This window comes from Electrona antarctica (assembly GCF_951216825.1).
Source record: "Electrona antarctica genome assembly, chromosome: 11".
NCBI classification, from domain to species: domain Eukaryota; kingdom Metazoa; phylum Chordata; class Actinopteri; order Myctophiformes; family Myctophidae; genus Electrona; species Electrona antarctica.
Genome location: NC_136792.1, coordinates 5,074,134 through 5,102,061, shown reverse-complemented (window position 1 = coordinate 5,102,061; position 27,928 = coordinate 5,074,134). Strand labels below are relative to the sequence as shown.

At 43.2% G+C, this 27,928-nt stretch overlaps 2 protein-coding genes across 3 annotated transcripts in view; one reads left to right on the top strand and one right to left on the bottom strand.

The window, feature by feature from the left end:
• Positions 1-6,261: 6,261 nt before the first annotated feature.
• prdm10 (PR domain containing 10) overlaps positions 6,262-27,928 on the top strand; it is a 47,634-nt gene continuing 25,967 nt past the window's right edge. For both annotated transcript variants that reach the window (XM_079513958.1, XM_079513957.1), the window contains exons 1-14: positions 6,262-6,332; positions 9,333-9,451; positions 10,008-10,172; positions 16,847-16,906; positions 17,490-17,594; positions 18,042-18,231; positions 19,034-19,275; positions 20,635-20,838; positions 21,767-21,839; positions 22,019-22,136; positions 22,530-22,650; positions 23,270-23,593; positions 26,429-26,776; positions 27,485-27,640. In XM_079513958.1, coding sequence (XP_079370084.1) covers positions 9,380-9,451; positions 10,008-10,172; positions 16,847-16,906; positions 17,490-17,594; positions 18,042-18,231; positions 19,034-19,275; positions 20,635-20,838; positions 21,767-21,839; positions 22,019-22,136; positions 22,530-22,650; positions 23,270-23,593; positions 26,429-26,776; positions 27,485-27,640 — 2,178 coding nt within the window. In that variant the 5' untranslated portion in view covers positions 6,262-6,332; positions 9,333-9,379. The remainder of the gene's footprint in view (positions 6,333-9,332; positions 9,452-10,007; positions 10,173-16,846; positions 16,907-17,489; positions 17,595-18,041; positions 18,232-19,033; positions 19,276-20,634; positions 20,839-21,766; positions 21,840-22,018; positions 22,137-22,529; positions 22,651-23,269; positions 23,594-26,428; positions 26,777-27,484; positions 27,641-27,928) is intronic.
• Positions 15,657-16,364, bottom strand: LOC306932880 (nuclear transcription factor Y subunit beta-like; the record flags this gene model as incomplete). The annotated part of the gene is made up of 1 exon (XM_079514856.1): positions 15,657-16,364. One exon carries the CDS (start codon positions 16,362-16,364, stop codon positions 15,657-15,659), a length of 708 nt encoding a protein of 235 aa, XP_079370982.1.

Sequence of the window (27,928 nt, the reverse complement as noted above, 5' to 3'; positions counted from 1 at the left end):
TGCAGTAAAGGTCTGAGCTCAGCCTTTCTCTGCTATCTTGCTGCTGTGCTGCTGCCTGCTGTGCTGCCTCATCATCGTCTGTACACTCCCATCGCCTCCCCCAGCATGCATCAACCTGCAGGCTCTGTTTCTATCGTCCCGTTAGGGGGTCCTGCTATTTTCTTCCCTGCAATATCTATTTGGCACATTATTTAAATATTTTCATATTTACAGGGGAATGAATTCGAGACGGAGCCTTGATGCCAAAACCTATAAATGTATGCTCGTGTAGATATTGCTCAATAAATATTTGTATTTCAACTTTAAGGGGCTGTATCTGAAATCGTATCAGTAAAATCCCACAAATGTCTGTCTGTGTACTGTCTGGCTGTCTGTCTATTTATCCTTGTCCTTGTGAAGTGCTCTAGCAGTCGGAATATTCCAAGGCCTGATATTTATTCTATTTATTGTTATGGTTACAGCTTGGCTCAATGGCACTGGCCTCTGTTTGTATATAAATATGGTCCTATCCCTGCTGTTAGAGATATAACTACTTTACCTGTGTGTCTAATGTACTTCTCCCAATGATATTAAACCACCACCTTAGAAACAATCAACAATTACCAATTGATATACAGTTTATTGACACTGTGTTTGTCAAGCTATATGTGCTGTTTGTTCCATTGTCATAGTACTGATGGCATAGATGACTCTGATAATGTGTACTAAAAGGTGCATAAAAAGATGTGGCATCTATGCTGCAGGCAGCTGAGAACATTGCAGATCCATGCTTTTCTAAATCAAGATCGAGCTGTAGCCTATGAGCTTTGGAACACTGTTTGTAAAACTACAATGTCTATCCTGGTACTGTAGTACTTAATCAGATTTGGAATAGGATCACTTCATCTATTCTATATCAAAGCAGTTAATTAACATAAAGAAGTCTTCTTAGTTGCAAGAGATAATAAAATGAGTCACTCACTATTATTCAAACTGCTGCAAAGACAGTGTGTAAATACTGCAGCCAGGTTTGAAATGTTATTTTTTTCTTGTTTTGCTTAACTTGGTGTTTTTGGTTCTTGCTTACTGTAAATCGCTCTGAATTAAGAGCGTCTGCGAAATGCCTAATTTGTAATTGAAATTGTTGGTCGTACAACAGGGTTGTGCACCAGAAATATAGCCAATCTACAAGATTCAGTTTGTAAATCTCAAATGTTTGGCTTAAGAGCTTCAGGGCAAAGGTGTGATGGTATGCGTTACGTTACAGTGTGACTGTAACACTATGATGTTGTGGACAATAACCTCATAGTGTTACAGTGTGACTGTAACACTATGATGTTGTGGACAATAACATCATAGTGTTACAGTGTGACTGTAACACTATGATGTTGTGGACAATAACCTCATAGTGTTACAGTGTGACTGTAACACTATGATGTTGTGGACAATAACATCATAGTGTTACAGTGTGACTGTAACACTATGATGTTGTGGACAATAACCTCATAGTGTTACAGTGTGACTGTAACACTATGATGTTGTGGACAATAACCTCATCATAGTGTTACAGTGTGACTGTAACACTATGATGTTGTGGACAATAACCTCACAGGACCCAAAATAACAGCCTGGGTACCAAGGCTACACACCACCTAAGTAAGTAAGTAAGTAAGTAAGTAAGTAAGTAAGTAAGTAAGTAAGTAAGTAAGTAAGTAAGTAAGTAAGTAAGTAAGTAAGTAAGTAAGTAAGTAAGTAAGTTGTCTGCACCATTTGCAGACAATCACAAAGTGCTTTAACAACAATAAAAGTAAAACAAGCCAATACTTGTCAACAAATAGTCAGTAAAAGTAAAACAAGTCAATAATAAAGTACAAGACAAAAATATAATCAAAACTAGAAAAAGTGCCCTTCTGGGCACAGGTCTCCACCAGGAGGATAGGACTGTGTGAGATGTTTGGCAAAATGTTTAGAAGTAATATAAACATGTTTTTTTGTTTTAGTTTTTTGCAACAATTTCCTTCATTTTGTTGAGGAAATGCAGAGCCACTCATAGCATCTCTGAGGATAGAATTATGGATGAGCAGGACATGTGCAGCATTTTGAACGAAACGGGCCACTCCTGAAAACTTTGGAAGGCAATCTTAGCCAATCAGTGTAGAATCGGAGAAATCCAACAGACTCGTCTTGATCACATGACTACAGAGATCATGTGGACCGATTTGCGTGAGATTTGGATGAAATCTGTGCGACTAACATAAGCAATGTTTTTTGCAGAAATCGGCCTCATGGTGGCGCTATGACCGGCAGATGTGGAGGGATGCAGGGACAATGTTTTTCCATGGCCTCTAGGGAGTGCGCATACATAAGTTGTATACAGATCGATGCAGTTATAGCTAAAAACAGGAATTGGCCTGTTATAGCGCCACCGTGAGGCTGATTTGGGGAAAAGAATTGTGGCATGTCGTCCTCGGCCTAGTGGAAATGTGCGTGTATAATTTCACGGAAATTGCACACTGTGTTTGTGATTTGTGGCATTTTGTTCGAAACGGACCAATCGTGTGAGCTTCGGAAGCCAATCTTAGCCAATCAGGATGGAAGATGGGAAATGGTGCCGCTCCGTGTTGATCACATGACTATGGAGATAGTGTATAACGAATTGTGTGATGTATGGATAAAATGTGTACGAGTAATCTACAGATGAGTTTTTAACAGTTTTAATGTCCACAGAGGCCACAGTTCTTAGGTGGAAGGGGAGCTCATTCCATATTCTAGGGGCAAAACTTGCAAAGGCTCGATAACCTTTAGTTATCAATTTTGTGGGAGGAACAACCAGCAAGGCCTGGGATGAGGATCGCGGAGACCTTCTGGGCACATTATGGCTGGAGCCGGTCAGACAGATAAGGAGGTGCCTGGCCTTGGAGGGCTCTGTGTCTGATAACAATAATCTTAAAATGTATTCTATAATTAACTGGGAGCCAGTGCAAGGAGGCAAGGACGGGTGTTATATGACAGGATCTCCTGGACCTGGTCAGTAAACTAGCAGCTGTGTTCTGGACCAGTGGCAGGCGGTCTAACAAGGTTTTAGAGAGACAGGTCAAAAATAGAATTACAATAATCAAGATGTGATGACACAAATGCGTGAATAATAATTTCTAACTCCAGGTATGAAACAACTGATCTTAGTTTGGCAATGTTACAAAGGTGATAAAAACACTTTCTGTTTCTACTTTCTGCAGAAATTCAACTAGACAGACTTAATGATGGTCCAGTCCTAGATAGCCATTGTTACACAGTCGTCCTGTGGTGCCTTCATGTCATCACCAATCACATTACATTAAGAGTCTTCGCTCTTACTGCGGTGATTTCCTGCATCCATCTGATTCACTGCATCCATTCACTGCATTCATCTGATTCACTGCTTCCATCATCATCTGATTTCCTGCATCCATCTGATTCACTGCTTCCATCATCATCTGATTCACTGCATCCATCTGATTCACTGCTTCCATCATCATCTGATTCACTGCATCCATCTGATTCACTGCTTCCATCATCATCTGATTCACTGCATTCATCTGATTCACTGCATTCATCATCATCTGATTCACTGCATTCATCTGATTCACTGCATCCATGAGCATCGGATTCACTGCAGCCATCAGCTTCTATTCAGTGCATCACACACACCTGCATCTATTTCCATGGGTGCAGAGTCTGCAGACTACAGGAGATCATCCATGCACCTGTAGTGTCCTGTCATCATGCATTGTTGACCTGTCACCTCTTCCAAAGGCTACCATCCATCAAAAGTCCCAGTCTGCCACATACTTTTCTTCTTTACAAACAAGTCTGACTATCACGCACGCACGCACGCACGCGCGCACGCACGCACGCACACACACACACACACACACACACACACACACACACACACACACACACACATAGTATATATGTACAGCATAGTATAGTATATATGTATAGTTTATATGTATAGTGTCATTATATAGATATGTTCTAGTTACATTCTTAGCTTACGCATGTTTCTTGATAAATGCATTTTATATATGTGATGTATTCCCATGATTTTTTTGTTCTTGCTTAATGTAAATCGCTCTGGATTAAGAGCGTCTGCTAAATGCCTAAATTGTAAATTGTACACACACACACACACACACACACACACACACACACACACACACACACACACACACACACACACACACACACACACACACACACACACACACACACACACACACACACACACACACACGTGAAATGATGTTCATGAACCAGCAGCAATCACCTTGAAGTACCTTTGGTTCAGTGCCAGCATCAGGGTACAAAGTCACTGTTGACAGACTCTGCATGTCAAAACAACTCACACAGTGACATCCTCCATGTTAATTTATCTCGTGTATAAATTCCTTCACATCTAACCTTTAAAAAAAAATCACACCCGTGTGAAGTGAGTGGTGCAACTCTGTGTGTGTGTGTGTGTGTGTGTGTGGGGGGGGGGGGGGGGGGTGCAGTGCTAGATCAGCTCGACAAAAATCAGAAGTATAAAATAGGGTTAAACAGTTCATCATTTTGGTTGGGACCCCATTGAAACACTCAAGGACCCTTTTTAACGTTCTGTTTATTGAATTTTGAAATAAATTGACAACGACACACAAGAAAACAACACAAATCAAGACAACCAAAGAAACAAGGAAATATTAAAGGGGGAAAAAAGAAACAAAACAAAACAAAACAAAAACACTCCAATACAATCAGTATACAAATCAACTCACAGTCACAAACATCATCCAGGCAAGACAGGCAGGTCTATAGTCAGTTAACAGCTATACCGGTAATCAGGTTCAGTCGGGGGTGTAAGGCGGTCAACATGCGACAGAAAAGGCTGCCATACTTTATTGAATTTGGAGATCGAGCCACGCGATCAATGTATATTTCATTTTTTCCAATTTAAAAAAGTATAGTATATCAGATATCCAACGGGAATGTGAGGGAGGGTATGTATATTTTCTTCCAGTGGATAAGAATAACTTTGAGGGTCCCTGGACCCTACTTTGAGAATCACTGGTTTATAGTTCTAACCTAGTTCAACAACAATCAACAAAACCCAGGAGAAACAAAAAATACCAACTGATTAACAAACACCCTTTCAGACCCTTTGAATGAATATTTACTTAAATGCATAGTACTGTATGGGGTGCACCAACTACATATTTACCCTTCATTTCTATCTATTACCAGCAGTCATCAGCGACTGTAGTGGCCTAGGTGATAAACATGCAGCCCTCTCAGTGTATTTTGGGTGTTTTCTACCAAAACAAACAAGTGAAAACACCCAAATACACTATATTTTGGGTGTTTTCTACCAAAACAAACAAGTGAAAACACCCAAATACACTATATGTTGGGTGTTTTCTACCAAAACAAACAAGTGAAAACACCCAAATACACTATATGTTGGGTGTTTTCTACCAAAACAAACAAGTGAAAACACCCAAATACACTATATGTTGGGTGTTTTCTACCAAAACAAACAAGTGAAAACACCCAAATACACTATATGTTGGGTGTTTTCTACCAAAACAAACAAGTGAAAACACCCAAATACAGTGAGAGGGCATTGTGTTTCTGCCACACAGCGTTTATGCAGGTAAAGACCAGATGACTGCTGGTAGTCATCCCAAAGAAGATGAGCTCCCCCTATTGGTTGATAAGAGACAGCGACAGGCATGCATGCAGTGAAACGTACAATATGTTGCTGTTATATCATCCATCATCAAGTCCACCCATAAATTATGAACTGGAGCCTGAAAATTCAAGAAGGCTGCCATAACTCAAAATTATGAACTGAGCAGTACACTTCCAAGTTCCACTTTACAATGTCAAATAATGTAATGCAGCAGAACCACAAAAGAGAAAAATGATGTCGCTGGTCATAATTTAGTTCAATGTGACACTCAGACACTACTACCAAATAATAAAATAAATATCAATTTATAGAAATAAATGTATTTGTTTTATCACAACCTATGGCAAAGATTTACAGTTGAACTTGGACAAATAAACCATTTTATTTTTTTCCTTCAAAATTAGCAGATCTACAAACTCACAACGGGTCATGATGCGACGCGTTGTGGGCTTGTAGATCGCTTATTTCGTATGACGAAGTATAAAACCGGGCATAAGCGGTTAAATAGAAAAATAGAATGTGTTGTCGTTTTGTGGCTCCGGATAAAATATTCAGCCAATCAGGAGGCACGTCTCGGCGGGTTGCCGGGCAGAATATGTTAATATATGCAATGCGGCCATCTCTGCAGCTACCATTCTGAGAGGTAAGAACAACTTGGACGTTTTCACAAAACCGTCACAAACCCAACGATTGTGCCACTTAAATTTACCCAATAAATTATTAACAAACGATTTAGTTCGATATGAACGGGACGCGTGGGACGGTGTTGCGGTATCGCGCGGATAAAAGCGGCCGTTGTTGTTTAGTCCCACCCAACAAAATGGAGCCTATGTTCTTCTTCCTTGTTGGAAAGGCTGGGCTCAACTAGAACCGAGCGGGGGGACGGCGCGTTACAAACAAAAAGATTCGGGCCCCCGCCGCCCCAAAAAACGCATTTTGTCAAATCTCGTGAATTGAGTCGAGCCGTGGGCCCGACGGTGTCCCGTTTTACCGCGACGGCCGGCCGTACATCGCGGTTATACGGTGGCAACTCCGGCGTTGCGGTGTGGTAGATGCCTTGGTGATGTGTTTTGTGGTATGGTCCGGTTTTTGGGACCGAGAACCTGTGGGGTCAAAAATAGGGGGGTTTGTGTTATATGGGGATTTATTACTGATTATGGCGGCGTGACATTTGGAGCCCATTGACGCTGCTGGGACGCATTATTGTGCGTGTTGTATGTAGACATGTACGGTTGCGTTTTGCACCGCGTTTTGGAGCGGACCCACCCTCCGGGCGGCGCGGTGGAGCGCATACATCGGCCGCCGTTCTCTGCCTACTACCCCCGTTGACTGTGTTTTTTTGTTTGACCGCGTTCTTTCTTTTGAGAACTGGCAATGCTTGCTTGGTGTTGTTGCATTCATGTCGCTTTCCGAAAAAGAACACATCGTCACTATGTTCAAGAGCTCTGAAAAATAAATACATTGAGCTTATTGCACCCTGCATCATTATGTGTCACTAATCCAGTAGTAGATAATGCTGCCCGAAGGTGCATGTACGTCATTCACACACACACACACACACACACATACAGTGACAGACAGGCTGCTGAACCCCAAGGTACACAACTGCACAAATCATGTATCAATGACTGGAGCCAGTCGATAATGTTCTGCATCATCATGTAGGCTACTCTAGTCTGTGGTGCTGCACACACAATAATGTATCACTGAATCCAGTGCATCGTCATGATTGCTCTCGGGGACAATCAATGTCACTGACACTGACTGAATACAGTCCATTATCATTATCCCTGCGTCATGTACTCTCCAGGTGCACACATGTATAACACGATCTGCATCACTGCATCCACTTAATAAAGTCCTGCATCATGTTCTCTCCAGGTGCACGTGTATCACTGACTGAATCAGTACTCAAATATTTTACTCGAGTAAAAGGATCACTACAAAAGTACAAAACAATGTAGATATACTCTGCTACGAGTAGAAGTCCTGTATTCAAAATGTACAGAATAAGTACAAAAGTATAGGCATCAAAATATAGCCTAATAATACAAGCACCAAAAGTAGATTGTGCAAGTTAAAAATTTATTAAAAATCTTTTGAAAACAGCCGATCTACAAGCTCACAATGTGTCCCATTGTGAGCTTGTACCGTAGATCTGAAATATAGCTTGTAGATTTTTCATATACGGTAATTGTAGTGTACAATCGTTTCCTCTGAAAATTGAAAATTGTAAATACTGAAGAAAGTTTAAAAAAAATACCTCAAAATTGTACACAGTAGGCCTACTTGAGTACATGCACTGTCCTTACTAGTTATACTTTACACCAGTGGTCCCCAAACTTTTTCATGTCAAGGACCCCCAAATTGACACTAATTAGCCTGCGTACCCCCATTTGAAAAGGTATGCCAAGGACCCCCATAACAAGATATTTTCGGCTCTAGCAGTGATTTTCAACCATTTTCACCCCTAGTTTGATATGCATTAGGTTACGGACCCCCATTTAATGGGATTTCTATCTCTGAGACCCCAATTTATATTGTAAAATCAATGTTAATTGAACTCTGAGAGTGTACAAATGGAACCAAATGGAACCGTTAGGGTCCATTTGGTTCCATTTGTACACTCTCTGAGTTACAGACCAATAAGGGTCCATTTGGTTCCAAATGATCATTTACCTGGGTCCCCCTTGGAACTCCCTCAAGTACCCCTGGGGGTCCCCGGACCCCACTTTGGGAACCACTGCTTTACACCACACATAGCCTATTTATATATCGCTGAATCCAGTTCATATTAATACCCCCCTATGTCAACTGAATGTACCAAAGGATGCCATTTGAAATGTCTTACCAAAGCAGAAGCCTCGCAAAAGCGAGTTTTCCACAAAGCACATTTGCACAAATGTTTGATCTCTCATGAATAGTGAGACACTCATGTTTAAGTGTTTCATAATATAATGGATGGACCATGATTCTTTTGTACATACATACCATACTACATATTGTTAGGCACATTCCTTAAAAACACAGATACCACAGTATTCCCAGCGAGCTTGCTTTGTGTTATTATTGCTGTAAAATCACTCATAACTTCTTACAGTAACAGTTTTCATTGCTGCATCATAATCACTTGGTAATATATGCCCCAAATTGCCCATATTGTACTCCTTTAGAGAGGATGTATGATAGGAGTAAATCTGTTTTTTTCCTCCAGTGTTTTTGTATTGCTGACTGCGTGATTCATTGTATTCAAACACCAAGATCATTTGCTCACTACATGAACGTGTGTATGACCTAGGCCTGACTCACACCTTCACAACAGATTGATGTATAGCTGATGCATGAGACTTGTTTACTGATGCAAGCTCGCAATTAATTTCCAATGGGAGTCACAAGGTTTGACACAACATTTTTGTTGTATGAGGGAGGGGGGGGGGGGGGGGGGGGGGGGCAGTCGAAACTCAGCCGAAAGCCGTACAACAAAAATGTTGTGTCAAACCATGTGACTTCCATTGGAAATGCATTGGGGCAAGATGTAAACAAACCCTTTCTTCACATCTAGCATGCATCAATGTTGTATGCTAGATCGAAAGGTGTGAGTCAGGCTTAAGTCCAGTTCTAATGATAGATCTGTCCCTTTCAGGAGTGGCGTGACAGGTGACAAAGTCGCACACCTGGTGCTGTGCTGCCATGGATACCAAGCACGAATCCTCTCCTGTGTGGAGCCAAACACCTAGTAATGAATCAGGAAACACCACACAGGTGTGTGTGCGTGTGTGTGTGTGTGTGTATGTGTGTGCACGTGCGAGCGAGCGAGCAAGTGTGATACAACATTCTGAACTGGCTTTCTTTGAATGGCCACATTTATAGTCATGAATGTGTGCAGTACATTTAATATGCAGTCACCGCAAAAATATGATTATACACTTGAGAATATTATATTTAAAAAAAAATATATATTTTTTATTAATGGATAATGTTCATGAACATGTTTTTACACTCCCTGTAAAGACGGTGTTTAAATCTTAGATTCTCTTTCAAGCATATTAAAAAGGTGTGTCATTAGAAACTAGAAATGCACTCTGTCGAGGTGCCTTGGCTTTAGCTATTGAAAAATAGCAGATCTACAAGCTCATAGCGCGCCACCGAGTGGCGCGCTACGAGCTTGTAGGTCTGCTATTTTTTTTAAATTGAAGAAAGACTGACATAGAAACATAGCTTTTCCAGAAAACTGTCAGGATGTAGAAGACATTTTTAGAACCTGATCTCAGGTCAAAATGGGTTAAAATGAGAGTGTTGTACATTATATGCATCACAGGTCCACTTTGAGGGAGGCACTGTGGCCCAGATTGTGTACAGCGGAGATCAGCAGGACCGAGGGGGACAGCAGCAGGTGGTCTACACTGCAGACGGGAACTCCTACACCTCGGTGGAGTCAGCTGAACACACACTGGTCTACATCCACCCAGCAGATGGCACACAGGTGAGAGATGCATGTCTAGTAGGGTGACCCCGGTTTGTCCAGGAGTGGACATTTAATTGTCCTGGTTGTCACAGCAAAAAAAATAATGTTGGACTTGTGCCTTAACCCATTTTGGGGCGGGAACCTCTTTTGGTGTTTTAACTAAGCATTATGTTATACTTTAGCTATTGAAAAATAGCAGATCTACAAGCTCATAGCGCGCCACCGAGTGGCACGCTACGAGCTTGTAGGTCTGCTATTTTAGAAAAATCGTAAAAATGCGGCACAAATCTTTGAATATATATTCTTTCAGAGCGAAAGTTTTTTTTATTTCGACGTCGGGCCTAAATGGGTTAATACGATTCTTATCAACCCCAAATGATGAAAACATGTTGACATAAAAAGTGCACACAGATCAACTCTTGAATGTACTGCTTGTTACGCTATCTCATTCCCTCAGTGGTGCCATGCTCAGTCTACGAGGAGGCAGGGGAGAACTAGAGTGTGTCCTGTTTGCATCTTCTTTTCGCTCCTATGCCACCAAAATGTGGAACGCCCTACCAACTGTCATTAAGACATGCGAATCCCTTGACTCCTTCAAAACCGCTCTCAAAGGGCACCTACGGATGGCTGCAATTCGAAACTGGCCCCAGTAAAATCTGAATCCCCCCCCCCCCCCCGCCCCCCCTTTTTTCCCCTCACTGTATATATTTCTTTTCCCTTTTTACCTCCTTTATGATGAATTCCTGTTCTGTCTATAGAAGTGTCTATTTGTACGTCTCTAAATGTTTTGATGATTTGAACATGGTGGACCCTATTGGAAACAAGTGTAATGCTTAATTGGGTCGTCCACTCACAGTTAACAGCCTTTGTATTGAGTTTGTGCTTGAAATGTACTGTAATTCTGCAAACTGTTAATAAATTCTTCAATCAATCAATCAATCAATCATCGTTCACATCCCGTCCCCTTCTCTTTACTTATTTTGTGCGTATTACGGTAAGGCTTTCTGTGCCTTAGGGCCGATTCATACTCCTATTTTAGAGCCGAATAAAAGTCGGTTCGGCGCTGTAGAGCCTACAATGTGACGTCATTTGAGGTTCGGGGGGGGCGGGTACCGTCCTAAAGTCGGCTCTTCTGTGCTACTGAAGCTGAAATCATTTCGGCACTACAGCGCCGAAACAGCGGTAAAATAGGAGTATGAATCGGCCCTTAGAGTAAGGGCGGGTGGTAGAGGGAGGGGAACAGACACCGAAGTCTGTCAGATCTCAGATTTGTATTGAAGGGATAGCCCCTTGAGATGCAGCATCTCATTTTAGAGGGGGACCCGTAACATACAAACAAGATACATAAGACGTACAGTGCACAGATAAAGACAATATACAAATACATACATACAGACAGACAGACAGTCAGAGCTAATGGCAGAGGACATTGTGCCAGGTACGTAACTTAGCACTGCAGAAAAAAGACTGAGAGAATCAATGGATCTCCTACTACAATGGAAGTCATACTGCCCCCCCCCCCCCCCCCCCCCCAGAGCACTCTCATACACAGGACATAAACAAACATCTATAGTGCAAAGAAAAAGACAAAAACACACAAAGCAAGTGAAGTGACATTACAGTGCAATACAGTTCAAGGTCAGCTGTTCAGCAGCCTGACTGCCTGGTGGAAGAAACTGTTACTGAGATGGGTGGTGCGAGATTTGATGCTCTGGTAGCGTTTTTTGGAAGGGAGTGGTTTGAACAGCATGTGTATCTCTGACATCATATGAATGATGTTGTCGGTCTTGCCTAAATATGGATGGATATCGGCGCGATGTTCTACATCTATTTTTCTTCTCTGTATGATTCCATTTGTATAGCAACAAATTGTGTTATAGGCAAAACTATCTCCCTCAGAGCCACACTGTCTTATTCTGTGTGTATTATTCCATTTTGTTTCGGTAAAAGAAAAGAAAAAGTTTGATTTACAAATTCAAAATGTAACTTTAAAAATGGCCAACTTCATACAACCTAATACTACCAAAAAAAAAACAATGACCTGCTCCAAGACCACACACAGCCACTGGGAGGCGCAACTGAGTTATATTTCACATACAACATACAAACTATGAGTCAAGGCTTTTAGACATCAATCAAGCTCCAACAATGGAAGATTGACGTCACAAACTGGTAACTGCAGACTTGATCAAAACAAAAAGGATTCCCCACAACTCTGCCGTTGTTGTGTTTCCGCCGAATCAGATCCCTATAGAGACACACGGGGACTACAAATTTCACGCCCCCAAATGAGACAGCGGCCCCACTTCAGGTCCGTTAGAACTGCAGCTATCAATGCAAGGCATCAGAAAATACCCTAATTTCACTGGTTCATTACTGAGGCTCAGAGGCTGTAGCGATTTTGTTTTGTGTTCTAATAAAGTGTCCCATATGTTTGATTTGTCATTTGTCACATAGGCGGCGGCCTACCTGCTATCTCAATATACAACCCACAATGTACTATAATATACTCCATAAGTGTGTCAAAAGTGCTAGCATTGTAAATCTTAAGTTAAAGTGGCCCCACAGTATACGCCACGGTCGCATCCCTTGAGGTTTTCAATACCCAGATATATTTGTTGTGTTTCGTTTTATATAGGCTATGTATTTGTGGAAAATTATCCAAACAGCATCTTGCAAGACTAATTATTAATAGATGAAGAGAATTCACTAGGTAGTTGAAAATGTCAGGATATGTCACTCCTCCATTTAGCTGGGTTAGTTTCCCAACTATTCAGCCAAGTTAAAGGAGAATTCCATGCTAGAAGGCTTTCTTACCTTATTTGTAGTTGTTACGTCCCCACCAAAGAGGTCCAGGTGTTATTTTGTGCAAAAGTGGCTATTTCCCCTAATTTAAGCCCTCAATGGGGGTTGGGTTTTTGTGCTAATTCGCTTATTTCCATCGAAATAAGTAGTAAAGTGTGCCGCTTTGAGAGAGGATATATACAAACAAAATTGGAAATAAAATACAAATTTGGCGATGGAAATAAGCGAATTGGCACAAAACCCCAATGCCCAATTCAAATCAATGCAATTCAATTCAATTCACTGAGGGCTTTATATTAGGGAAAATAGCCAATAATGCGCTTTTGCACAAAATAACACCTGGACCTCTTTAGTGGGGACGTAACAACTATAAAGACATTTAAGAAAGCCTTCTAGCATGGAATTCTCCTTTTATTATGTGGACAACGGTAAAACACACCGTCAGAGCTCCGTGGTATATTAAAATATATTAAAATATATATTCAAAATATAGACATGAATGAACAAAGTCAGGCGGGATCGGGATTTATTATTGAGAATTCCACTCTTCAAAGTCGGCGCTCGTAGCCTCGTAAAGGCAGTGACGTCCCTTAAAAGCGACAGGTTCTCTGTCTGCCGTCTCCCCTCTGCTCTGTTAACATTATGGGTTACTCATTCAAGTGGTAAATTAAATGTGAAATACGTCCTCTATTGAGAAGACAACAAGACTATGTTGACAAAGACACTTCATACATTTGGAAACATATTTTATTGAAATCAATATAGTCTCCTAACTACAGTTGAATTTCAATGGACTTCTATGGGCTGGTCTGCAATACACCATTCTGAAGAAGTGAAGCCGCTGACTCATTTGGGGGCGTGGAATTTGTAGTCCCCGTGTGTCTCTATTGAGTTCCATTATGAAATAAAAGTTAAATATAAAAAAAGATCACACCCTTGTGAAGTGAGGGGCACTCTTATCATTGTACATCATTAATTCATTGTCAATGGCATTTAATGTTTGTGTGTACACAAAAATAGCTGATTTGCTCAGACACATGATGTAAATTCTCCATTCATTGTCAATTTAATGTTTTGGAAGAGAATCTAAAAAGGGGGCACTCTTATTATACATCATCGTTCTGGCCAATCACAATTGGGACAATGTTTGTGTGTACACAAACTCAAAACTGGCCATTCTTTATCAATGGCATTTAATGTTTGTGTTAGGACAAAGTTTGTGTTTACACACACACTAAAAGCTGGACATTAGGGGCTCGTGTGAAGTGAGGGGCTCCCACTGTCGCTGCCACATGACATCACAAGTGGGGTCCTGTTTTTTGGCTGACGTAATTTCTGAACGGCAGACATTGGAGTGCCTAGCGCTCCTCAAAAATATAAAATGTATGTGGGGGAAAAAAAGTGCAGAGGGTATTAAGTTAACCTACTGATGGTGTGGACAAGACATCTGGCACCAATCGTCTATATCGCCAGACCCTAATGGACATCACAACATAGAGGTTGTTTATCGTCTCCACCAGGCCGAAGGCATGGGGAGAGAGTATGTGTTGCACTGCGTCCGTGTGTGTGTGTGTGTGTCTCTGTCCGTCCGTCTACAGCTAATCTCCGGCACCGTTAACCTGGTCGATGCCAAATTTTGCACACACACTCCCTGGATGCCAACGATGAACCTCTGCCCCAAAATTACCAGAATTGCCTGTTATAGCGCCACCAGGAGGCCGACTTTTGAAAAACATTTTGTTTGATATTACTCCTCCAGATTCTGTCCAAATATCCCGCAAATCGTTACACACTATCTCTATAGTCATGTGTTCAAGCCGGATCTGTCCGATATTTCATATTCCATCCTAATTGGCTAACATTGGCTTTCAAAGTTTGCAGGATTGGCCTGTTTTGAACAAAAAAGCCTCAAATCATGAACGCAGCGTGCAATTTACGTGAAATCTTTCACAGACTTTCCTACTAGGTCGAGAAATATATCCGACCCTTTTCACATCGGCCTGTTATAGCGCCACCAACAGGTGGATTTTTGCAAAACACATTTTTGGAACAAAATGCCTCAAATCATCTAATTGCCATCCAAGGCGTAAGAAGAAATGGCACCCTTTTCACATTGGCCTCTTATAGCGCCAGCCACCAGGAGGCCACAACCTGACCTGCCCTGGTGGAGACCTGTGCCCTGAGGGGCACTTTATCTAGTAATTCATGCGTTGGCTCATCTTTGGCAATGTTCAGCAGGCACATCAACAGCTTTCTCCGTCCCAAAGGGTTCATGCTGGCACTGCAGTCATCATTGGGTCGATGATGAAAAAAATAATCATAAAGTTCATCGAGACAGGGATATAGATAATAAAATAAAGCCTCGTGTTTTTCCAGACGGTTTTGTTCAGAAACCATTTGGTACCTTCAGCCACACCACACTCTGATGAACACCTAGTGAGTTCACTGTACATTCACCCATTCTGGGCGGGAACCCCCTTTGGTGTTAGCATTATGTTGTGCTTTAGCTATTGAAGAATAGCAGATCTACAAGCTCATAGCGCGCCACCGAGTGGCGCGCTACGAGCTTGTAGGTCTGCTATTTTTGAAAACTCAAAGAACGACTGACATAGAAACATAGCTTTTTCAGAAAACTGTCAGGATGTAGAAGACATTTTTAGAATCTGATCTCGGGTCAAAATGGGTAAATTGCTACCATTACCCTGTATGCTTCCCTGTCTGTCTGTGACTGCCCGGGCCATGGGGATCATCATCACGTGCAGCCACTGCTTTTGCACTCGAGACGACAGGAGAAATGTCCTGTCGTGAGAACTGAATCTGCTGAACTGCGGGAATATGTTGATGATACGGAGAAGAGTAGACCATTACGTTTTGCTGCTGGCCATCTGCTGTAATGAGTCCTGCTGGCAGCTCCTCTACGACGTGGCTTTCTCCAACGGACACGCCAACGCCACCGTGCATTCCGTTCTCCGTCCTCACGGCCTCCTTCTCTGCCGCCATGGCCTCTCTGAACTTCTGCAGGTAGAGTTTGAGGGGATCCACGTACATGTCGAAGCCCAGCGAGGACAGGGCCCACAGGATGTCGTCTCCACTCGTGGTCTTTCTCCTCTCTTGGAGGCAGCGTTCGGCCGCCTCCGACGTGATGAAACTGATGAATTCGCTCACGCACTCCTGGATACAGACCTTGGAATCCTTGGATGTCTTTATAGTCTCTGGGATTGCGTTGTTCATGATGCGGGCGATGTTGGCGATGGGAAGAAAGATGTCCTGCTCCCTGAGGTTCTCCTTAACGCCCCCGTTGTCACGTCTCTCCTCGCCGTCATCACCGTAGTGAGCGGGGGGCGGGGCCATGTATTGACCAATGCCCATGTAGGATGCATCGGTTGAGGAGGTGTGCCTATCCATCTGTGAAGCTTGATTGGTTACCTCCGTGATACAGCTTTTTGATTGGACAAATCGCCAACAAATGAAAATGGCTGGTTACCTTTTTGATACAGCTTTTCGATTGGATGAATCTCCCAACAAATGAGAATCGCTGCTTAGCGTCTTAATGCAGCTTTTTGATTGGACGAATCACCGACGAATGAAATGGCTGCTCTGAAAACATGTGGTCTGCTTTTATGCAGAGAGCTACCTAACATGGCCTAATATGGAGGTCCATGTAAAGCTTACCCAAATATGGAGGTGCCCAAATATGGAGTTCCATGATGTCAGACTCTGAACTAGGAACACACACGCATGTGTTCGATTCCCACATTCTTTTCATGTTGGTTACAGATGTTGTTGTGAGTATCCTTGTGTCATTACAATAGGAAACAAAAGTCTGAATGTGCATTTGACCCTCCGTAGATCTGACTTTCATGTTGTATTGAATCTGTTGCTTGCAGACTGTATTCGCTGACCAGCCCCAGGTCGCTTACATCCAACAGGATGGAACGACACAACAGGTATGTTTTCCTCTGTGTCAAGATGTTTTCAGTCGGAGTCGGAACAACTTGAATTTGTCAAAGATAAAATACAGTGGTGGAAAGTAACTAAGTACTTTTACTTAAGTTCTGTACTTAAGTACAATTTTGAGGTATTTGTACTTTACTTGAGTGTTTCCAATTTCCAATACTTTTACTTCTACTCCACTACATCTCAGAGCCAAAATTTGTACTTTTACTTCACTACAATTATTTGAAAACTTCGCGTTGCCACGCATTGTGAGCTTGTAGATCTGCTATTTTCAATCGACTTTGTACACATTTTGAACTTGTGAAGTTGGACATTCTGCAATATGAATACTTTAAGTACATTTTGATGCCGATACTTTTGTACTTTTACTCAAGTACATTTTCAATTCCGTACTTTAACTTGTAACGAAGTAGTTCTAAATTGCAGTATTGGTACTTTTACTTAAGTAAAACAATTGAGTACTTTTTCCACCACTGTAAAATAGCATATTGCTGTTCATGCCTTTTGCAGTTACTGTCATGTTGCTTCATCAGCTCTACATATCTCTACATATCTCTTTACTGTTATTTCCAGGTCACCGTTCTGCTGCCCAGTGGACAGAACATGAACGCTGCCAACCTGCATGTCCTCAGTAACGTGGCAGAGAGCCCACAAGCCATCCTGGAGCCAGTGTCTCAGGTGGGTTCAAGTTCTTAGTCGCCACCACTGATCTCAGTTCGCTCTGAAAGAATATATATTCAAAGATTTGTGCCGCATTTTTACGGTTTTCAGAAACCTTTTTAAGGCGTTTTATAAGCGTTAGAATCAGCCTCAGTCCTAAATGGGTTCAATCATAGAATGATAGTAACAAAATATCTTGTTATTGTAATAATATAGTACCTAAACTACAGCATAATCAACACAGCCATCCATCTATAGAAAGTTCATATTATTTATTACTGCCTAATGTAATGTCTAAAACAGTGGTTCTCAAACCTTTTCATATTAATGAGCCCAAAATGAAACCGATTTGATGCACTATTAAAACATTTGATTGGGGACCCCCTGGAACCTCCTCAAGCACCCCTCTGGGTCCCCGGACACCACTTTGAGAACCACTAACGTCATGTTGTTAAACGCACACAGGAGCAGCTGTCTGCGTCCAACTCTCTCGCGTCCATGACCGGTCTGGGGGACCCCTCCACCAGTCCCCTGGGGGCCACAGACTCCACCGAGGACTCTGAGGAGGAGGAGGAAGAGGAGGATGACTCTGAGGCTGAGCTGGATGACTGCTGGGAACCCAGCCGACCGCAGTCCTTCAGCCCTCACCAGCTGTGTGAGTGCATGGCCACTTGAGTACTATATTCTGAACATGAGTTTTGATTTTGTTCCAACTGCCAGGGTGAATTGTAAAGGAAAAATCACACCCGTGTGAACTGAATGGTGTAAGGTATTATATAGCCTGATCAGCTCTGACGTAATGAAATCACACCCGGGTGAACTGGGTGACCGTAGCAACCATGCTAATTTTTTGCGCACAGACTAACAAAGCCAGTTGTAGGAGTGGTTTACACCACTCAAAAAAAAAGAAAAAAAGAAAAGCGATATATTAGGGAACAGTCAAGCTTAATAGACCTAGAATGGATGTGATATTACATCCATTTCATGTATTACATAATACTATATAGTATACGTATACACAGCCATTGACCACATCAAAGGGAGGCCATCATGGCTGCATTCTAACATGTAGTACTGTGTGTGTAGCTCTTCTCACATAGTTTTATATCCATCTGAAAGGTGCTTTGCGGTTGGTGTAGGCGTAATAATAATCACATCTGTCAATTCATGAATTGATAATTGATAACCTTATTGATCGATACCATACAGATTGGATTAAAAAAACATACATAGTGCTGCTTTAATTGGTAGTCATCATAGAAAGGAAACCAGCACCATGCATGACTGCTGAATGTTAACCTTTCTCTCTCTCTCTCTCTCTGTCTGTCTCTCTCTGTCTCTGTCTCTGTCTGTCTCTCTCTTTGTCTCTCTGTCTGTCTCTCTCTCTCTCTCTCTGTCTCTCTGTCTGTCTCTCTCTCTCTCTCTGTGTCTCTCTGTCTGTCTCTCTCTCTCTCTAGGGTGTGAGGAGTGTAACAACGCCAACACCTCTGTGTGTCCGCAGCACGGCCCGCTACACCCCATCCCCAACCGTCCGGTCATGTCCAAAGCCAGGGCCAGTCTACCCCTGGTCCTCTACATCGACCGCTTCCTGGGAGGGGTGTTCTCCAAGAGACGCATCCCCAAACGCACACAGTTTGGCCCCGTCGAGGGACCTCTGGTCAGCCAGAGTGACCTGAAGAGCCACTATATTCATCTCAAAGTAAGGCTCTCCATAAAGGGAAACATTAGGGCGACTGTGGCTCAGGAGGTAGAGCAGGTCGTCCAATGATCCATGGGTCGGCAGTTCGAATCCCGGCTCCTGTCTACAAGTGTCCTTGGGCAAGACACTGAACCCCAAATTGCTCCCGATGTGCTGGTTGGTACCTTGTAATACCAATCGGTGCATGAATGTGTGTGTGAATGGGTGAATGTAATGCACGTAATGCACAATCTATGTAAAGCGCCTTGGATAAAGGCACTATATAAATGCACCATTTACCATTTATTACAATTGTTGTAACGTCAATTGTTGTAATTGTCTAAAAAGGTTGTCTAGAGTTTAGACGACATTTATCAAACTTTGTCACTTGATTGTGGTTTAAAAAGTTTAAAATACAAGATCAAGTCTTTTTGATTATTCTTCTAATTATTCAGTTGATATATGGCATTAAGTTTAGTGTTTAGACCATAAAATTATGTTAAATGCTCAACACACGTTATCTTTCTGAACCCAAACCGACATCTTGAAATGTTATGGTCAATCACTGAATAATTTCACCTCTATTGAGATGTTTAACATTGCTAGCAAAAAAAGTGTTATGTGAGACTTATTCCTGTTCAGATTATTGTCAATAGCGGCTTAAAAAAAAGCCATCACGAGGAGATGGTTGAAAACAGACTCTGGATGGAAATTATTAAAGAAATATATCTCATGGAAAAAATGACTTATAATCTGAGGACCAAGGCAGAGCTATTTGAAAAAAACATGGGGAAAAAATGGTTGTACAAGACTTAATAGTGTATCTCCTTTTTTTGTGTTTTGTTTCTTTGTTTTTTTGTTATGTCTTTGTCTTATAGAGCGTTATGGTCCCGCCCCCTTTCATGACGACGCCAGACCCAGGAAATGAATCCCAATGCATTTTTCCCATAGACATTTCAAAACGTATTTATTTAAAGACGGTTACGCTGCGGACAAAGCCAACTCGAGTCGTGACAACTCATGACAACACAAACAATATTTTGGACCAAACAAATAATTACAAAGAAGAAAAACAACAACAAAAAGTGTTGTAACCTGCCGTTTTTTTCTTCTTTCTAATTATTTGTTCGGCCCAAAAAATTGTGTTTGTTGTCATGATTTGTCACGACAAGAGTTGGCTTTGTCCGCGGCGTAAACGTCTTTAAATAAATACTTTCTGAAAAGTCTATGAGGAAAATGAACGGAGAATCATTTCCTGGGCCCTGGTAGGGGGCGGGACTGCGACGCTCTATATCCTTTCAAAGGTACATGTGTTTTGTTGTTGTTTGGAAAATAAAAACAAAGTAGGTTTAAGTGTTTAATATGCTTCATGACTTGTAGCTGTGGACGCTGGATGGAAGCATTAAGGACGTAGAGAAGTCTGACGACATGTGGCTGGACCTGTCGGACGAGGACAGCTGTAACTGGATGATGTTCGTGAGGCCCGCCCAGAACCACCTAGAGCAGAACCTGGTGGCCTACCAGTACGGGTCGGAGATCTTCTACACCACCATCAAGAACATCCAGCCCAAACAGGAGCTCAAGGTAGGAGGAGCCTCGGTCCCAGGCTTACTTATCTGCGAAAAGAAAAGCCTGGTCACAACGTAAGGCAGAGAAGCTATCGGCGGATGTATCCTCCGGAACATCCGTCAGCTGTATTTCCCCCGGATACGATATTTTCTCGACCAATCACAACACATTCGCGGAGAATGTAAACTGATTTGTAAAGCATCAACGTCATTTCCTTGGGCGATACTTCCGCTAAAATCCCGCAACTTCCGATGATAGTCTTTCCAGCATAGGTCTTGCCCACGGTGAGGTAGGAGCCATTTTGGCTCATTCGCCTCTATGTCTCATTGACACCTGGCGTTAATATATGCAAAAAATGATTGGCCCGTTCTGAACATAGTTTGCATTTCCACTTTATGTATATACTGTAGGGATTAGGGATGCAACTGTTAATCGAACCATTCGATTAATAATAGTTCTCTTTTGAATATGTCATTATAGGTCAACCATCTACAATCTCACAAGGCATTGCATTGTGGAAGTGCAATTTTCATACATTTTCTCAAACTGTTGTGTGACAAAGTACGGCTAAAATACGGCTTAAGTGATTTGTTGATTCATACAATAAAAACTAAATATTATTTAATTACCGGTAAAGTAATTTATTGAATCGCTAAATAAATGGTGGACAGCTGCAGCCCTAATCTGCATTGCGTCTGCATTGTGATATTATCTCGTGTATGTATGCGGGAGAAGGCAAATCTGTCTATATCGTCAGCAGAGCAGAATTCATAACCACTGGCCCTCAGCCCGCTGTCATTGATGACTTACAGTAGCTTCCATCCACAGGTGTGGTACGCAGCATCGTTTTGTCATTGGTGACTTACAGTAGCTTCCATCCACAGGTGTGGTACGCAGCATCGTTTGTCTGTCATTGATGACTTACAGTAGCTTCCATCCACAGGTGTGGTACGCAGCATCGTTTGCCGAGTTCGTCAATCAGAAAATTCACGACGTCACCGAGGAGGAGAGGAAAGGTGAGAAGCATTCCTTGGAGCAGTTGATCTGTACCGACGTCACCAACAGGCTCACAAATATCCAATATACGATACGTAGCTGATCTACGAGCTAACAATGTATCACAGTTCACGATGCAACACCGTGTAAACTTGCAGATCACAAGTTAAGTCACTGCCCTCTGGTGTTTCTCCCTCAGTCTTGCGAGAACAGGAGAAGAACTGGCCGTGTTACGAGTGCAACCGTCGCTTTGTGAGCTCTGAGCAGCTACAGCAGCACCTCAACATGCACGACGAGAAGCTGGCCTCCGTCACCAGGTAACGTTTAAGCCATTTAGACATGAGGACGATTCTTAAAAAATTATCTAAACTGCCTCCCCCTGGCCAGCCGGGGCGCCTGATGGAGGGGAAAGGAACTGGTTGGAATAACGTGTTCCCTCCACGCGCTACGTCCAACCAGGGAAACTCCCCCCTGTCAGGTGTAAAGGAGCAACTTGGACACTCAGGCATGAAGGAAGCATGAGTTCAAGTCCGTTGCTCTCCCCATGTCCCCCATATATGGGGACTAGGTTGGCGGAGGGTGTGTAGAGCCCAGGACCACATTAGATAATTGACACAGGGGTGAAAAAATGGGTTACAAAATCGTGGGATAAAAATTATAAAAGTAAAAAAAACTAAATGATCTAATCTCCAATCCTCCTTCTGTTACAGATCCAGGGGGCGGGGCCGAGGACGAGGCAGGAAGCGGTTCGGCACCGGGAGGAGACCGGGCCGGCCGCCCAAATTCATCCGCCTGGATCCACCGGCGGACAGCGGCGGAGACAAGACACCGGTACTGGGACGCATTTACATTTCACTACACATCACCAACATTATTAAGTGATCAATAACCAACAGGTTAGAGCTGCAGTGATGGGTTTCTGTGATCACAGAGGCCTTCCTCCTCACTCTTCTGTGATCACAGAGGCCTTCCCCCTCACTCTTCTTTCTGTGATCACAGAGGCCTTCCTCCTCACTCTTCCCGTCTGTCTACACTTCTGTCTATTTAACCCCTTTAGGTGTTAGCATTATGCTATACTTTAGCTATTGAAAAATAGCAGATCTACAAGCTTGTAGCGCGGCACCGAGTGCCGCGCTACGAGCTTGTAGGTCTGCTATTTTTGAAAAATCGTGAAAATGTAGTGCAAATCTTTGGGGGGGGGGGGGGGGGGGTCCCTGAAACAACATATTTTCAGATGGGGGGTCGGCGGCCAAATACATAATAATCTTGGGGCTCCTTGACATGAAAATGTTTGAGAATGACATGGAAACATAGGGTTTTTCAGAAAACTGTCAGGATTTAGTAAGACATTTGTAGAATCGTCCTCCTCAGGTTGAAATGGGTTAATGTATTTGAGACACCAGTACAAACGTTCCATCTCTATATTTGGACGCTGAATTTTCTTCCTCAGGAGATGCTGCGCCTGACGGTCAAGCAGCCCCTGGAGGAGTGCCTGGAGGCGTCGCACAACGGCCTGAAGGTGGTGCAGGTGGAGCCGGGCCAGGAGGGAGAGCTGGTGTCGGAGGCGGAGGAGGAGGAGGGCCACGAGCCGGCCGCGGCCTCCCCCGCGGCGGAGGAGGAGGAGGGGCCCGTCCCCGAGCCCGACGCGTCGTCGCCCCCCACAGCGGACACACTGCCCGTCCTGGTGAAGGAGGACCCGGCGGCACAGAACTGCCAAGCGGACCCCCAGTGCCACCTCACGTCTCAGGACATGCGTCGCGCTAAGAGGATCCGGGTGAGGCCAGAGGAGAACCTTCATACGTTTCATATTCTGGGCTTTTCCTTCCTTTGCCATTAGTAGCAAAAGCCGTCCAGTGTTATAGAGCGTGGCAGTCCCGCCCCCTTTCATGACGACGCCAGGTTCAGGAAATAGTTCCCAATGCATTTTTCCCATAGACATTTCAAAACTTATTTATTTAAAGGTATATTCAGTGATTTGACTTAATCTAAATATCACTTATTTTTTATTTTTTTCTGGATAATCCTCCCTACTATAGAGTGTGCTGACCATATAAGGAGTTCCTCCCTGTCCCCAGTGAGCCCCTGTGGTCAAAAAACCCTAGTTTCAGTTTTGGTGGCGGGTGGCAAAGCCTTCATCCAATCAGGATGAGAGGGGCCTTCCTCCAATCATGATCGAGTGGGGGCGGGCCTTGGTGCACATGCTGTTGGCCTGTTGCACTTCCCCCCACTGTCGAGCGTGCATGTGCACATTTTGTTACCAGGGCGGACTGGGTGGTTTTCCAAATCACTCAAATCACTGAATGCTCCTTTAAAGACCTTATAAGCGTCGTACAAAGCCAACTCTTGTCGTGACAAATCATGACAACAAATATTTTGGACCAAACAAATAATTACAAAGAAGAAAAACCACCCAAAAAAAAGTGTTGTAACCTGCCGTTTTCTTCTTCTTTCTAATTATTTGTTCAGCCCGAAAAAAATTGTTTGTTGTCATGATTTGTCACGACAAGAGTTGGCTTTGTCCGCGGCGTAAACGTCTTTAAATAAATACTTTCTGAAAAGTCTATGAGGAAAATGAACGGGGATTTATTTTTCCCGGGTCTCTCGAGGGGGCGAGGGACTGCGACGCTCTATTGTGTACTGTACTGTAAGCACCATAATGATGAGCATTCCTGGAAAATATGCAAATTCGCTGCATGCACACAAAATTATGCATGAATGTACAGTTGAGAGCAGACGGGCGAGTAGAATTGTGGGGGGAAAAAAATGTATTTTTTTTAAGAGGAAGATGAGCTCCAAAAGATGTTGCCTTTTTTTTGGTTTATCGTCTGAATAAAACACTCAATCCACTCCTGGTTTAAGCATCCTGGCTTGTTTGTGGGTGTAGCAATCAATAATAATACAACATGCTTCCATTTACAGTAAATGGAACTCTGGGATCTGTATTATGAAAATGCACTTGATGTGAACATCAGTCACAACCGGTGTCACCAAGTCCAACAAAACCGACGATCTTCAGGAGTAACACTAAAACTGAATTGTGCATTGACAAAATCAATGTATTTAATGCACACAGCACAGCATTTGTTTTTTTATCTCCACATGGTAGAAAATGTCTGTACGGCATGCATGTATCGCATGCTCACGACTCAGGGGGGAAAGGGCAATAGGATTCTTGTCAATATCATAATATAGCCATAGGAGGTGAACGTGCTTTTTGAAGTGGCTCTATAATCTCACTAGACTTGATGTTTGTCTCTCTTCCTTCAATGTGTGCTGCCCTGACAGATGGATGTACAGGTAGGTGGGACGCAGAGGACGGCTATGGTCATTTCACCGGTTGTGGATATAGGAAATACTTTAACCCATTTTGAAAAATAGCAGATCTACAAGCTCGTAGCGCGCCACCGAGTGGCGCGCTACGAGCTTGTAGGTCTGCTATTTTTTTTTAAATATTGAAAATATGCCTCAAATTTGGAATATTTTTTTTTCAGAACAAATGTTTTTAACTCAAATCTTTGCTTCTGGGGAGGTCCCTGGAACAACATATTTTCAGATGGGCGTCGGAGGCCAATTACAGTTCATTTTTGGGGTCCTTCACATGAAATATTGAGTGATATAGGGTATAGGCCTAGAAACATAGGTATTTCAGAAAACTGTCAGGATTTAGAAGACATTCTTTTCAGGCCTGCATGGGTTAACTAGCTCCTCCACCCCTCTACGTTGCATCCGGTCTATTTGTTTTGTCGTGCTGGGCAATATTTAGCAGCAGGTCCTCCAATATGATGGTTTATTATACAACAATTCTACATTGAAGTACAGAGAGTTATTTTCAATGTAGCCAATGGAACTGATTTGCTAAAACCGTGTATGTGTATTTTTCAACCTCTTTATACAAAACATAAATAGCAATCAACATCACCAATTCTAAGACAAACTAAACATTTTATTGTGTGATATTAACATAAATCCTGTCATTAATGTAGCTTAGATAGAAGGTGACGGTATATCGATAATCAGCATTCGTTCCATAACGACCTAAATGTTTATTGTAGTCCTGTGGTGTGGGGGATAACTTTAGGATAGGGTCTCATATACGCATCTGAAAGGGAGTAGCCGACACATGCTAAGGCCTCATTCACACGTATCAAACACCAATCAAGCAAATGTTTGGTCGTTTTTTTTGTTTTTTAGGCCACCACAATGCTTTTCCAATGGGAGTCACATGGTTTGATTAAACATCTGTGTTTGATTGCTGATTGCTGGTGGTGTTCTGCCCCTCCCCCCCCATCAAACACAAATGTTTGGTCAAACCATGTGACTCCCATTGGAAAAGCATTGTGGTGGCCTAAAAAAACGACCAAACATTTGCTTGAATGGTGTTTGATACGTGTGAATGAGGCCCAAGGAATCAGGTGGGCAATCACACCCAATTAGTCCAATTAGTATTGGATTCGGGCCGGATGTGACTGCTTAAATCAGTCAATCACCCACACCACAATCCCATATTTCCCAGCACCTGTTCTATATCTGCCCAAACCCCACCGTTGCCCTCGTTCTAACCGTCTCCTCTCTCTCCCCACGCCCGCCCGCCCGCCCCGGTGTTCTTCAGAACGCGGCGCTGCAGCACCTCTTCATCCGGAAGAGCTTCCGTCCCTTCAAGTGCCCGCACTGCGGCAAGGCCTTCCGCGACAAGGACAAGCTGGAGCAGCACGTGCGCGTGCACGGGCGCGAGGCCTACGGCTTCTCCTGCCACCTCTGCAGCAAGAGCTTCCTGAGCGACGGCGCCCTGGAGGACCATCTGGCGCTGCACTCGGAGAACCGCTCCTACGCCTGCCTCCTGTGCCTGGAGACCTTCGAGCGGCTGGAGCTGCTCAAGGAGCACGTGGGCGTGCACGCTGGCGTGGACGGCTGCTTCACCTGCCCCTCCTGCAAGAAGACCTTCACCGACTTCATCCAGGTGCTCACTGATGATCACCTTTGTTTACTAATTAATCGTTCGGCTTTCAATTAACACTCCCATCGCCCAGGACGAAGTTCTTTGTCCTTTCTATTAGTAACGCCCATCGCCCAGGACGAAGTATTGCATGGCTGTATAGCCCAGGCGCGCCTCCTGGGCTCTCCTCGGTGACGCGCAAGAGTGAGGCGTCATCGAAAAACTCCCTCCCCTGTTTAGCTGATGAAAACGAAAATCTTAAAACGTTCATAAATCGCGATCTAAATCATCCCGTCTTTTTCTGAAAAAAGATCCTGTGTTAGACGGCGCTCCGCGGTCCAGTCGCTAGTCTCGATAGATTTATTCTTGTCTCCCGTTGTTGTCGATCGACTCTAAAGTGCTGTGGCTATTGTTAGCTGCTACACAACATCATGAACTTCCGGCCGGTCCGTCCGGAAAAGGCGTCCGTGTTTATAAATCGACTGGGCGCATGAATGTAATGGATTAAATAGTTCCGGGCAATTAAAGTGTTAACACCCAGAACGCCCAGGACGAAGTATCTTCGTCTTTTCTATTAGTAACGCCCGACGCCCAGGACAAAGTATTGTCCTGGGCTTTTAGATCTGCTATTTTCGGTGAATGTTCCATGCCCGCTATGGGGATGGATGCGTAGCGTTCATAAGACCTGACTTGACTACTATAACCATCGAAGTGGATTGTTTTCATCTCCAGGTGAAGAAACACATACGCTGCTTCCATTCCGAGAAGATCTTCCAGTGTCCAGACTGCGACAAGGCTTTCTCTCGGCCCGACAAGCTGCGTCTCCACATGCTGCGACACTCGGACCGCAAGGACTTCCTCTGCTCCACGTGTGGGAAACAGTTCAAGGTAACGAACGGAAAGGAATTATAGCGCGCTCCGCCATAGAAGTTTAGGGATAAGGGGTTTAGCGGTGACGAAAATGGAGCCCTATATATATACTATTATGATATAATTGAATGTTATGGGAGACTGTGAAACTTGTATGACCGCCTGCAGTTCTTGGGTGATATTATGGGTGATGTTATGTTTTTTAATGCTGTGTTTTTTTTAGTTTTTTGAGTGGTGCAAACCACTCCAACAACCAGCTTTGTCTGTATCTATGTGTCTATGTGTCTATGTATGTGTGTACCTGTA